Here is a 14412-nt window from a genome sequence, read left to right as displayed (position 1 = left end):
TTATCTTAGACACCTTAGCTTCCAGTGATATAGCATGACACTTAGAAGCAACTAACACTAATGCTAACATTGGAAACTTTCTTTTTAGCATTGTAGGCAGAAGCTACAAGGCGACTACCACGTGTTAAGTGAAATGAACCAAAGCATGGTGTATGTTTTAAAGAAGCAAAGTGTATTCGTATACATTGTGGAGAGAATCATCCATCCTCTTCACAGAATTGTGATGTGTACATCATTGAAAAGGAGATGCAGACCTTAAGGGTAACACTTTAACACATCACATTTACAAAGGCTAAACAGAAAGTTTTAAGCCAATATGCTTGACCAGGAATATCCTTTTCGAGTACTATTGCTGTGAACCATAGAAGAAATGTAAATGCTATCAAAAGTGCTTTCTTTGGTAATGCAAAGGGATGATTAGTGGCGGCAAGTACTCCCGCCTCTTCGGAGGCTGCCCCAGTAATTTCTGGCACTCCTACATCTCTGAAGGTTACGCCAGTAATTTCTGGCACACCTGCCTCTTCAGAGGCTGCACCCGTGATTTCTGGCGCTGCTGCCTCTTCGGAGGCTGCACCAGTGATTTCTGGCACTCCTGCCCCTTCAGAGGATGCGCTAGTTGTTTGTGGTACTCCTGCCTCTTCGGAGGTCGTGCCAGATAGGCTATACCTTGCACTACGGCCTCTCTGGAGTCTGCACCAGTGATACCTGGTGTGTCCGCCTCTAGAGGCTGTGCCAGCTGTAGCTGGCAGTCCCGCCTCTTCGGAGGCTGTATTATCTGTATCTAATCCTTGTGCCTCCTTGTAGCCTGCACTGGCTGTGACTGGTGCTCCTGATGCTTCAGAGGATGCACAAATTGTATGGCATTTTCACCTTTCCTCAGGCAGCTCCTGTTTTTTCTGGTGGTCCTGACTAATTGACTACATGTTTTAATTAGAAATTTTGAAGTTGATCTGCTCAGTTTGGGTATCCCAGGGGGGGGGGGAGCTTGTTAGTGGTGTCAGTGCACCTCATGTGGTACACTGTAGGTGTTACTAAAGGTCTTTTGCAATACTCTTTCAGCCCTAGCTGCAACCCCTTTTATTCCTTTTATTTTACATATTCTCTTTCTTCCATCTTACTTTCCACCATCTTCTAACAGTTGATTCATAGTGCAACTGTGAGGTTTTCCTCCTCCATTACACCTTTAAAACCTTTTACTCTCAATTTCCCTTGCAGCATTGAATGACCTCATAGGTCCCAGCATTTGGTCTTTGACCTAAGTTTTATACAGTATTCCATTCCATACAACATCTGGGTAGTTATAAAGCATTACTTTGCTTGAATACACAGATACGATTAAGTACACCTAAACATACTGAACCACATTAAAAGATAGACCAATGTCATATCTGACCAACAAGTTTCAAACGTCTTTCATAAATAGGGTGTAACACCTGTCTTTTAAATATCTGAGTAAACAATAAAATAGAGTAAAAAATAAAATAAATGAAGGCAAAGTCACAAAGTCAGTTATACAGTAATAGTTAATATTCTAGAATTGCTATCAGAATGAATTTTATAAGCATAAAAGGATAAGGAAATTAAAAGTTTGAATGATTTTGATTTTTATTACATTGTTCTAGTCTAGACACTGAAAATTTCAACAATATGAAAAATACTGTACAATACTGTAATTGTTTTTAATGCAAATTGTTCTAGTCTAGACACTGAAAATTTCAAGAATAATATGAAAAATACTGTACAATACTGTAATTGTTTTTAATGCAAATACCATAGGAAAGTACATTCATTTCAATATACAGTAATATGAAATAACTGGCACCTCAACTTACTGGATTTTGTTCCTTAATGATGTTTTATCAAGTCTGGAAAAAAAATTACTTTCATGCTTTTAATTTTGCAATATGTGTGGTTATATTTTCTCATGCTGATTTTGTTCATTGATGGATATTTTGTTAAGTCTGGCTAAAAAAAAACCCTTTGTGCTCTTAGTTTTGCAATTTTTGGTTATTTTTTTCATGTTAAAAGTTCTGACTGTGGTGTACTGTACAATAATAGTTACATGATGTAATGTACCTGCTGTAAATTGTTAAATCTATGCTTAAAAAATGAAAGTACTTTATCTCTCTGCTGCACTTTTGCCAAATGTCTTTGCAAGATTTGCTCTCCAAGGAAAATAAGCGTGGCCGTGCTGATGTTGCATGGTCATGTCCCTTCTACAAATGTTGGTTGTTTTCACTGATTTTATCTCCTCCTTATGCTCTCCCCTGTCTATGGACATGGACTTGGAGCCTCTTCTTCTTAGCCTAGTGACGGTCAGTTTATGTGGATGCTTCTTCATCCCTGTACATTCCTGTTCAGGAACGCTGCCACGGCAAGGCACGTCCGGGCCCGGGCCCCCATCCATGCTCACGTAGCTTTGGAGAACAGGATGGCTGTTCTGAGAGTTTTTTCCCCTACGTTCACATGAAGGTTTCTATAGTGGATGGATTGCTCTTCAGAGAACGTTTCCCTCCACCACGTTTGTGTGGACGGTTGGCTGACACATCTGTAACCCCACCCCCTTCATGTTGTTTCATGGAGAGTTCCCTGGCGAACGATTGCTCTTCTGAGAGTGCTTCTACCTCCACGGTCGGGTGAGGGGCATTAATGGCACTTCCATGGACATCTGGGGCACAGCACCCATTCATCTTTTGGTGGGATCAGGGCACATCTATACATTCCTCCCTGCGCATGTCTGTAATTTTGCAGCAATCTCCTGGAGCAGCCAATGTCTGTTTTCGGTAACGACTACATCCAAATGAATGAGATCGTTCTCCCAGACCCTTACAGCTGTCGTTGCATGAGTAACAAACTTTCACAGCCGTGTTTATCCACGAACATTTTGACATTCCACAGGTAGGATAGGAGTATTTGTTAAGTTGTTCCTACTCAACTTTGGCAATCTATTCTCTTCCAGAGTCGGGATAGTTCCAGTTTCCACAGAACAGGTTTCTTCGGACCGCCATACATTTCCGATCACAGTTAAGTTTCTGTAAACATTATGGACGGCCATGACAGTTAAGTTTCTGTAAACATTATGGACGGCCATGCCTCTGACAGGCCCCATGGCCATGCGTCTTCAGGTGTTTTGTTGATATTTGACTCATACAATTGGACCACCTTCCTCGAGTGTGCAGTTGCAGTGTCTTCCCTTCGTAGCTCTAGCAGATATTTTCATGGCCTTGTATATACAACTGTTCTCCAGGATGTCGTCTTCTCTTTCCACAGATCGTCCGTGGCCTTCACCTACCATAAAACCTTCAGTCTTCAGATCAGCTCGAAGTATTCTACACCTACTTCTCTGGTTCCCTCAAATTCTCTTGACTCGGTTGTAGTGTCGACTGGAGTCGGAAATTTTAGTGAAGCGTTCGAGACTCGACAGTACCGATCCATTTATGGGGGGTACACATTGAACCCAAAGTGTGCCAGGTAGAAATGTCAAGAGCCAGGACTGATCCTCTTCTCTTTCAAGTCACCCTCAGAATGATACATTCTGAGATCGGTCTCAGCCACTGGCCATCGTACAACCAAGTTTTGCAATAGAATGAAGTTCTTCGGACCCTTTGGGACTACAGAAGCAATTGAAGGTTTCCCTTTCAAACACCTTTCCTTCCCTGAAGAGGAGGTACGGGTAAGAAAGAATAAGATACCTAGATGGCTTCCCTCCCCATGTGCGGTCTCTGGTGGGGAGTACCTGTAGCTTAAGCATCATATTACAATGGCTGAAACCTGGGTAGTAGATGTCCTTCAGTAGGATATCAACTTCCCTTCGAGTTCCTACCACTCCTCATCAACCGTCCGGTCCATGTCCACAAATTCATTCTGGCTCGTTGAAAAATCTTCCTGTGGGGAAATTAAAGGTGGTGCTGGATGAATACAGTGTGTTAATTGTACAATTCGCTTCCTGGTTTCTACAATCGTCCCTCTCTTGTAGAGAAAATGACGGGTAATTGGAAACCAGTCCTAGATCTTTCTTCCCTGAAATGTTCAACAGGCTCGGTTCAAGATAGAAACATGCTCTGTATTTGCAACTATCAAGGAGTCAGGCTTGATTCCTTCATTGGGTTTGAAGGACAAGTATTTCTGAATACTCACCCGTCAATCCTTTTGCAAGTTCCTCCGCTTCATTCCCGGGAAGACTTCATACCTCCTCAGAGCAGACGGCTCTGTGCCCATCTCTGTTGTGAGCTTCTGACCTCTCCCGCGTCTCTAGGTCAGTATGACTTCTTGATTTGATCACAGCCTGAGAGTTGCATGGACTTGAGAAGTCCAAACTCTCACCCAAGCAAGAATAAGCATTTGCAAGGCTACCAGATACAACAGCAAGGTTGGCCTCATCTCAACAGGTGCAACCAGCTCGGCAGTTGCAAGCTGTTCTTGGTCACCTTCGTCACCGAGGAGGCTGGTTCTTCATGGGTGGCTGCTTCTTCATTCCCTTCAATGCAGATTGAAGGGGTCCTGGTCTTTGACAAGGACCCCCGTTGCTTCCCTTCCTCTTTCAGGGAAGAGAGACAAGTCTGAGCCTAATGGTTAGATGACAACTATCTCCTTGGAGTGATGTTACACGCTTCCCCTCCAGAGATAACTTCTTGCCTCAAGGCATCAACCAGAACTGCAGTCACCTGCACTTCAAGAGGGGGTGTTAGGGAGGAGAAAGAGGGAAAAAGTGAGAGAGAGAGCAGAGGGGGTGTTGGGGAGGAGAAAGAGGGAAAAAGTGAGAGAGAGAGTAGGGGGGGGTGTTAGGGAGGGGAAAGAGGGGAAGAAGTGAGGGAGAGAGAGAAAGTTTATTGTTTGTCATTCAGACCTATCCCAGGCAATGCTGGGTTGGTCAACTAGTACGCTATAGACTAGGCAAGTTTTGTAGGTTACACGCCAATCTTTGTTACTTAAAATGTTTTGTTACTTACAAAATGGGGAAGAATCCAACCATCTGTAGTGTTGAGGTGCCACTTTATATTGTATCCCAATAAGAAAATTATATATGCACATGCCTACCACATCTCTGAAGACGTCTTCAGTATAAAAACAATACCAAAAAAAATTCTAGTACACCATCATAGAATTTTCAAAAAGTAATGCCAAATCCTCCTCACTCTGTTCACGTGGTGCGAGCTTAGTCACTCGATGCTGAAATGAAAAAAAAAAAAAATGTGATCAAGAATGTATTTATAACGGGATATGCAATGAATTCAACTGTACAAGGTTTATTTTTACCCAAATTAACCAAAAGAATTTCACTCTTAAACTACAGCACACTGAAACTGCTTTTTCCTTGCCTGCACTTTTCTCAGTGCAGTAGGCTTTATGAATTTAACGGAACTTGCCTCAACAAAGAATAGAGAGAGGACTGAACACTGGAGTAAGGAAAATTCTTTTCTAATGACAACTGTTCAACTAGATTAAGTCACTCTGTACTTTGTGTAAGCTGACTAACTTGTAATAAATGCCATAAGCCGACTGACTTTTTGATGGTGAGAGGGTTGGAGGAGTGTAACTCGTATATGTCATGTGATTTTGGTGTGTGAGAACAGAAATTCATACTCAGACAAAATGCATTCTGTGGTGGCTTCCACAGGTGTTTCCTTATGCTTTTTTGGGCTTATACTTTGTGAACTCATGTCAATGTCTTACCTTTTGCAAGAAAAAAAAAAAAAAAAAAAAAGGGATATTTGACTGCCTTGATGGAGGGTGCCTCATTCTCCTTCTCTGCACCAGCCCTGTAACAGATGATGGTGACTGATTGCCAGAACATGTCTTTTCGATTCGACCATTCTGGAGCCTGTTAGCAGTAGAAGACCTTCTCAAAGCAAGATCAGGGTGAAGTCTCATCTAACTTCACCTTACTCATTACTGGGGCCATCAGAGGTCCTTCCTGGATTCCTGAAGCCCTCAGGATCGAAGCCTGAAATCGCCTTGAAGTTGATCTTCCTGGATGAGACATCATCAGGCACTGACACATTCCTCATCATCAGATTCTGGCCCTGCTATGGTGCCTGGTCATGTTGTACAAAACCATGGATTGGAAGACCCAGTGAATGCCCTGGATATATGTTAGTCCCAAGCCTTAAACCTCTAACTTGCTGACCAGATGTTATTTTCCTCCATTCCTGTTGTTCCTTAAAGCTTTTGTTCCTGTAGGTATGCTTCATGAAGTAGTCAGAGTACCAATCTCTGACTAGTGGAGTTGGGCAGATATAGGATGCTTTCTCTAGAGAAGTCCTACCAAAGCATTAAGCTCAAGTTGATGGATTGGCATGAGCACACTAAAGAGAGAAGGGACTCACATTGCAAGGTTCACTTCTGGAGGCTGTATGGATGGATGACATGACTTTTAAGATCATTGCCATCTGTCTAGAGTCTTTGTGCTGTGCAGCTTCCCCACAGTAACAATTTTCCTCCATTTCTTATTAACTAGCTCTTCATATGCATGTAAGGCATAAAAATGACATTTTTATGATAAAATAAAGTTTTATATGTACTTACCACGTAATTACATAGATATTGGTTCCCTAACCTATGGCAGTTTAAAAATTCAAAATTCACACAGTGGCGCTACAATCGTTAGAGTGTAGGTGACAAGGTCCCGCCCACTATCTGGGACTCAAGGAGACACCTTAGCAAAGAGCTCAGTTCGTTTCATGCTCTAATATCCATGCAAGGGGAGGTGGGCAGGCTCTGATCGTGTAATTACTTTTGGTAAGTATATATAAAACTTTATTTTATCATAAAAATGTCATTTTAATATACTGTAAGTAACTTACCAAGTAATTACATAGCTGATTCCACATTGTTAGGATGTGGGAAAGAGCATGGACATATTCTACTCCAAAGCATTAAATAAGTAATGACTGAAATAGAAAGGTTGCTAACATTGAATAAATGTTTGTTGTTTCCTTACCTGTTGAGAGAGCTGCTGCAGGTAGGTAGTGGGTGCTTCTCTCAACTTGTAGTGGACGTGGTTGTGCAGCCAAGGGTTACCCCTACATTAGTGGGAACCCTATGCTGACAAAGTTTTAAAAGGATGCCCTTGCCCTGGGTGAAGACCAGAATGCAAAATAGTGCAACAACACTATCACCTACACCACAGAATTAAAACCATAATCCAACCATTACAAAATAAAAAATGAAACTGGTGGGTGCTCCAGGTACAATGTACCCCCAGGCTTCCCATCGACTCAAATCCTTAAGTCAAGGCAAATGGATAGCAAAGGAACAGAGAGTTTCCCTATGCTTCCTCTCCCAGCACCATGCCAGCCATGGATAAAAGTCCTAAAAGAGACAAGTTATGTCTAAAAGCGATGGAAGTTGCGACTGCCCTAATTTCGTGAGTCTTAACCTTAAGTAAGAGAAAGGCTTCTTCCTGCATCTGAGAGTGGGCTTCTAATATTAACTCTCTCAGAAAAAAGGATATGAGATTTTTGGAGAGTGGGCAAACTGGGTTTCTAACAGAGCACCAGAGGTTACTCGAAGGTCCTCTAATCTTTTCTGTCCTATGAAGGTAGTACCTGAAACACCTCACTGGACAGGAGTCTTTCTTCTTCCTCAGGTCCTAAGATATCCATAAGGCTCTTGATGATGAAGGATCTAGGCCAGGGTTTAGAAGGGTCCTCGTTCTTTGCGAGGAAACCAAGAGAAAGAGAGCAAACTGCGTTCCCTTGTGCAAAACCCATTTTCTTGTCTATTGCCTGTAACTCGCTAATACATTTGGCAGTAGCGAGAGCCACTAAAAAGATTTTGAGTATTTTTCGTGAGATTCCTATGGGAAACAAAACGGAGAGGTTCGAATTGAGGACCTGAAAGCCATTTCAGTACAAGGTCTAAGTTCCAAGAGATGTTGGAAGAACTTTCTTTCTTAGATGTATCGAGGGATTTGATAAAGTCGCTGAAATCTTGATTAGAAGACAGACCCATTCCTCTGTGCTTAAAGACTGAGCTGAGCATCGACCTATACCCTTTGATGGTAGAGGTCAACAGCTTCCTGATGGACTTTAGGAATATCAAAAAGTCGATTTGACTTATAGATGTTCCAGGATTTGTTATTAGACAACAAGATTATGGGTAGAGCACTTTTTGTGACATTTTAGAGTGCCTGTAGATTTGCAGTGCAATACACCAGGAGAGGTTTTAGCATATAGTCTCCTGATGTGTTGCCACTCAGCAGTAAAGTTAGCCTATCCTTCACCGCCTTAAATCCTGGCATCATCTTCTCTTTACTGCTGATGTACGTTTTGTCTGGCATTTTTTTTCCACAACAGACCTGTCTTGTCAATATTAAAAACTTGCTGGGAGGTATAACCTTCATTATCAATTGTTTCCTTGAGCATCTCAGGGAATTTTTTGGCTGCTGCTTTGTCGGCGCTCACTGCCTCACCAGCAATGGACACGCAATGCAAGTTAGTCCAATTTTTGAAGTGATGAAACCATCCATGACTAGCAGCCTTAGCCTTCAGGTCATCAATAAGGCTTTTAGCTGTTTACTGAATCGGCATCGGCATGAGGCTAAGTGGTACACACCTTTGTCTCTGGTGTTCCATCCAGATACCCAAAAGATTTTTAAATTCTTCTAACACCCTCCCATTTCCCTAACTTATAATTGTTGACTGCATTGGCACAGCACTTTTTACGTGTTCCATTATTCAATATTTGTTTTAAAGATTGTGCCAGTAGTTGAGCAATTCTTATTATAATGGCATGCTACCTCAGCCATTTTTTGACCACCTTCTAATTTCATTATAACTGCCACTTTTGTTTCCATTGAGATAGCTTGCCACTTTTTACCTCTGCCACTATCTTGATTTGCCTTATGCTTGCCATTAGCCATGAAAGAAAGATAATCACAAGAATAAATCAGAGCACAAGAGATGTCTTACCACTTGCATAGGTTCAAGAATCTAGGACAGTGTATTGGCATCAGCTACAGTGCTGTTCAGCGTGGGTAGCAGCAAAAATTGTAACTAAGCAGATACAACATTTGAACTTCCGGGTGGCAGACAGAACACTCCAAACAAATTTTAATTTACGATCACAGTTGTTCACATCTGAAAGTTCGTAACTTGAAGGTTTGTAAGTAGAGGAATGTCACATTTTCTGGTTACCTCTGCCTTAGTAATTCCTATTAAATAACTGACTTGGTAGGCTTTTGAATGCCTCTGGCAGATCGATAAATATAGAATGTAACAGCTGTTTACAAAGCTGTTCTCTTATATTTTCTTTATTGTACACAGTCTCTTCAGTAAATTTTCATGGCATCAACCATTTTTCTTACTCTTATCTTCTACTATCTTCTTCAGTCTTTAGAGGGTAAGCACAATGTACCTAGGGTGCCTTTCAGATTTTTGAGATTATATATAAAAAAACTCTATATATATATCCACTGTCTAAAATTTATGATTTGCATGTTTGCATTTAATCTTCTAAGAGTGTGACATCACTGCACAATTCTGAAAAATGCAAAACATTTGACAAAGCTTATTATAAACAAGAAATGAATTCATATAATGATAAGTTGAAAATTGAGTCTAAATCCAATGAGTTTACTTTAGGTTACTAAATAAATCTCTTTTGTCCTTTAGGAAATGCACTTACAACATTTCATAAAATCTACAATATTGTAATGATTTTTACAGCCATTATATCCTCAACAGTAATCCCTCTCAATCAATCATACCCAAGCTGGCTTGGGTAACTCTAAATGAATTTTCATAAAAGTTTTTGCTTCCCATTCATTAATTATATAATTACATGGATTCCTTTCTTGTATCTGCAAGCCATATTGAATAAGTCTTATTTTGTATACTCAGAAATTTAATTGTATGCCTGTAAAGATATTTTCCAAACAATTTTATTATTCAACTTTAATTAGTAACCAAAGAATGGAGTATGTAGATAGTGACACATGTAAACATACAAAAATAATCATACAAGAAAGAAGGAGGGCTTTTTTCATATTACATTCTCCAGACATCACAGAAAGCACCCTTAATGCAACAGTTTACTAAATTTGTCAAAAACACAATGGCATTTGCATACTTTTACTGCCTTCAGTATCATGCAGTGATGTCATCAATTTCCAGATGTACAACAATGTCTTTTTTCAGAGATGAAACTGTCACACCCATTTTTGAAATATTCCCAATATCAAGTTTGAAGCTCTAATTAAATCATGTTTTCCCACTGGATTTAGTTTCCTCATATACACGTACTTTCATTTATTTTTTAATGTAAACATTAAAAAAGTGATGTGCTTACCCTTTAATGTTGTATTCTAGCACTATTATTGCAAACAGATGTAAGTATTAGTAACATATTAGTTTCCAAAACTCAATAAACTTACTTGAGGTAGTGTTCCTTTCACTAAATCTGGAATATCATCTGCAGTGTAGCCAAGAGCTCCAAGACCATTGTCTACCTTCATGGTATGCATATATTCCCTAAGGACATCTGCTAGCACAAGACCTATTGATGAAAATATAATTACTTATGTATTTTAGTTAACAGTGCTTATGTTAATAATACAGTATTTAATGTCATTTTCTAATGAAGACATCTGGTAAATAATTTATTTAATGTCATTTTCTAATGAAGACATCTGGTAAATAATTATTATATTCAACATCAATCTACCTGTTAAATATACTTACATAAAATAAAACGAAAGTCTGAAATAGTACAAAAAAGATTACATTACATTCCTAAAAGAGAAAAAGATAGTCAACATTTTTGGAAAGTTTTGAGTTTTGAGTTTTAATAATTAGAAAGGTAAGTAATTTGTTTTGATTAATATTAACTGGAAGATATTAGCATTTTAATCCAGAAGTAACTCCAAAAGAGGATTACAGTTTTATTAGGGGATTAGGTCCCCAAGAACATCTGCATCACCTTTTTTTCTTTACTTAGAAGCTAATGGAACACACTAAACTAAATACTTCACCTAGTTTAGACCATGATAATGATAATGGAATTGAACATCACCACTGATTCACATTTGTAGAAGCAGGGGCTAGCCTGAAAGGTGTAAATGGGAGTTAAGTTAAAAAGTTGAAGAGTGAGCAAAGAAGAAACCAAATGAAACAGATGTAGCCGAGGTTCAAGGGAGGTTACAAAGATCCTCGACTACTACCTACAGTGTGCCAGTGCAAGCACATTGTAGGAGATACCCCATGGGGTTACAGGAAAAAGGGGGATTTAACAATGAAGGCAATGACAGATTTGTCACTATCTGAGGAAACAAATAGATGAAGCAAATTCTAAAACTTGGTCAAATGGGAAATACAAAGGTACTGAATCATCCATTTCAATGATAGCTGATCTCCACATAGTAAAAGTGGGAAGAAATTGTTGTAGTGATGTTATGTGCCTGCTCAAAACAAGGAAAAAAAATGTCCTATATAGTACCTAGAGAGGAAATAGAGAAGCTATCTTACAACAGAGAGAAAGACTATGGTGCAAAGAGCTAAGGCTGAAATCTGATCAGGTTAACCGCCTTTAATTTAATCCTTGGAGGAGGCAGACTGAAGGTGTTAGAAACAAATTCAGCAATTTGAATCATGTGACATGACAAAGCTGAGGTTCAGTTAAACAATACAAAATATAACAGAATTCAGTAATTATGTAAATCATATTCAGTCAGCTTTAAGACTGGAGTTAATGGATGAGGAAATAAATATTCTAGACTGAGTGTACACAACAAAAGAGGGCTGAACGATGAAGATGATACATCAGTAGAACAAGGCCTCACAGCGTCACTTACCTACTTGGTCTCATTTGGGTCCAACTTATTCTATGGCATGAGTGTTTACAAGTATGGATTGTGGGAGAGAGGACAGGTTGGTGCTCACACCACCTCTTCCCCTCACAAGTTGCACACTGACCAAGCACTCGAATGAGCCATGAGATAGACGGACGGTTCCCGGTAGTTACACTACTTAAGCAGACACCACAGGCCTCACTGAAAAGGTGTCACAAGACCTGTGGGTGACATTCTTTAATTAAATGAGGTAAAGGTAGTCTTGACAGTGCCAAACTGCCACCCTCATTACCTGTTGGGCCAAGAAGTTCTTCCAGAAGAACTTGTGGCAAGATGGCAGGTCTTCTGTACTATTGGGGGACTCATTGGCTTCGGAGATCACCTCCTGCTGCCATAAGATGGTGAGCTTGGATACCTCCTCCTTGCAATGTCCCATACTCATGAAAAGGTGATCACACAATGCTCTGAGGTTTTTTGTCCTTCTTGAGTCACATTTTAGGATACAAAGCAGGCCCAGCCACATCTCGTCTGGCTCCCCAAAAACAAATTTCCGGAGGGAGGGAATTGAAAAACTCTCAAACCTAGAGTTAGGATCTATAGGATTTTGTGTTTCAAGACACAAATTCTGGAATACAAGAGAAAGAAAGAGACCATCACCCTTGTGGGTGCCAGACGAGGTATAACAATCCATGTGACTCTCCAGTCTCTTGGCTGAGGCAAGGGCTTGAAGGAAGATCTGTTTTGAGAAAGGGATCAGTCCCTATGTGCCCTGGGAGAGGAGCAAGACCACCCTGAGCGGGTAGGAGTTGAGCAGTCTAACCTGGAAGGACTCGGCATGAGGTCTCAGCTGGGCGAAGTGTCCTTCTCAAGGCTTTCTCCTCCTCTTCCCATTGTGGATAAGACCATGCAGCACATTCAGGACAGGGGGAATCATAAGAGTACTCTATGTCTCTGAAAGAAATACAGTGTGTGCAGATCTACTGCAATAAGTGACTTAAAACAATTACAAGGTTGACCTGACCATGATCCACAAAGTGGCATTGGTCTTGTCTGCTTTCCATTGTTACAAAGCACCAACAAGCATAAAAACACTGAAAAAACACACAAAATTAGTACTTGAAGCACAATAATTCACACAAAAGCAAACAGCCACCACATGGAAAAAGACAAGGCAAAAAGCATGTCTGAATTATATTACGGCCAGAAGGACAATGGGCACGGTTGGGTCAAAATGGGTATCCCCTCTTGCCTATCTCCACCTGGATACCGCCTTTCGTTAGTCAGTACATGGCTGGTCCAGTGCATGTGCAGGAGGATGCTCCACATATGAAAGGCATGATGTTTGTATCCCCATAGGAACAAGTAAGCTTTAAAGTGCTACTGCAAATTCGAAAATAAAGCCCAAGTAACAGTTCATGTGTTCACCCACTTGCTGGTAATATATGAATATCAAAACAGCCTCCATAACCCTGTCACTTACCAGCATCTTCCCTTTTGACATTGGTAACATCTTTGCCGAGGATCTCTGCTGCTTCCAAATGCCTTTCAGGATTCATCCCCGAGGTAAACTGGAACACAGCTGGCGCTGTCATGACGACTGACAATCCATGAGGGATAATGGCATGCTCAACCCTAATGACAGAACAAGATAACACTGAAACTGACTTTCTATGAAAAGATATAATGAACATATGTCTATTCATGGTGCCAACATGGAAGTATAATTTTTCCATTAAATGCACATATAAAAAAATGCAATCAAATTGGCAAAAAATATGATGGTTAAGGTAAGCTAAGCTCAGCAAAAACTGCCATATCCATCATGTCTTCTATCACACTTATACAAAAACACTCAACGAACCTTGAGTACTCTGGCATTATAGCTTACTTATAGTTTAAAATTTTTCAAGAGTATTGTACATTTGAGGTTCCATGGAAATATAGCTTCAACAGTATCATTTACTGCTGAGCAGTAGAAATTACTAATACACAGTATGCCTAATTGCATCAGTCAGATGGTTATAATTTTGATATTTCCTTTATCTTTTGTTATTAATAAACTGAGTACTGTACATATTACATATACATAACCTATGCAGAATCAATATACAGAACAAATACAATTTAAAACTCTCTTAAATTACATTTATTTAATAATAAATTTAGCTATGTAAGCCTGGCATTCATTCTTATAAATCAGAGATTCTATCTACAGTCCCCTTGAGTATGGATAATCACCAACCCGTAAGGCACCTGCTACCAAGTTCCGTAAGAAAAAGGGGAAAAATTTTGTCCTTTCTATTTGTGACCTTAACAGAAACATGAATGCAGAAAGTATATATTTATGAAACCTTGGAATATGCAGTGACTTGGCACTATGCAATTTGAAGCCCAACACGGAAATGAAAAAAATTAGTAAAAAAAATATCAGTACTAGAACAATGAAATTTTTATGGAACACTAACCTATTAATATACTAATACTTAGTATATTCTTACAATTTTATATGCTTTAGGACAAATTGAATAAATTTTTGGCAGAGCCTGGGATAGATGCTATCCCACATCTATTTTCATGCATCAGAATGCTTTCAAAATCCACGGGAAAAACCGATTGGGAATTAA

At 39.8% G+C, this 14412-nt stretch overlaps 1 protein-coding gene across 1 annotated transcript in view; it reads right to left on the bottom strand.

Moving 5' to 3' along the window:
- Positions 1–1593: 1593 nt before the first annotated feature.
- Positions 1594–14412, bottom strand: part of T3dh (Type III alcohol dehydrogenase) — a 29909-nt gene continuing 17090 nt past the window's right edge. The window contains 3 exon segments of the mRNA XM_067132873.1: positions 1594–5169; positions 10376–10497; positions 13269–13420. Coding sequence (XP_066988974.1) covers positions 5086–5169; positions 10376–10497; positions 13269–13420 — 358 coding nt within the window. The 3' untranslated portion in view covers positions 1594–5085.

Source organism: Macrobrachium rosenbergii, chromosome 32, assembly GCF_040412425.1.
Source record: "Macrobrachium rosenbergii isolate ZJJX-2024 chromosome 32, ASM4041242v1, whole genome shotgun sequence".
In the NCBI taxonomy this organism is placed as follows: domain Eukaryota; kingdom Metazoa; phylum Arthropoda; class Malacostraca; order Decapoda; family Palaemonidae; genus Macrobrachium; species Macrobrachium rosenbergii.
Note: the sequence above shows the minus strand (reverse complement) of the source record. Positions and strands in the feature narration are given on the sequence as shown.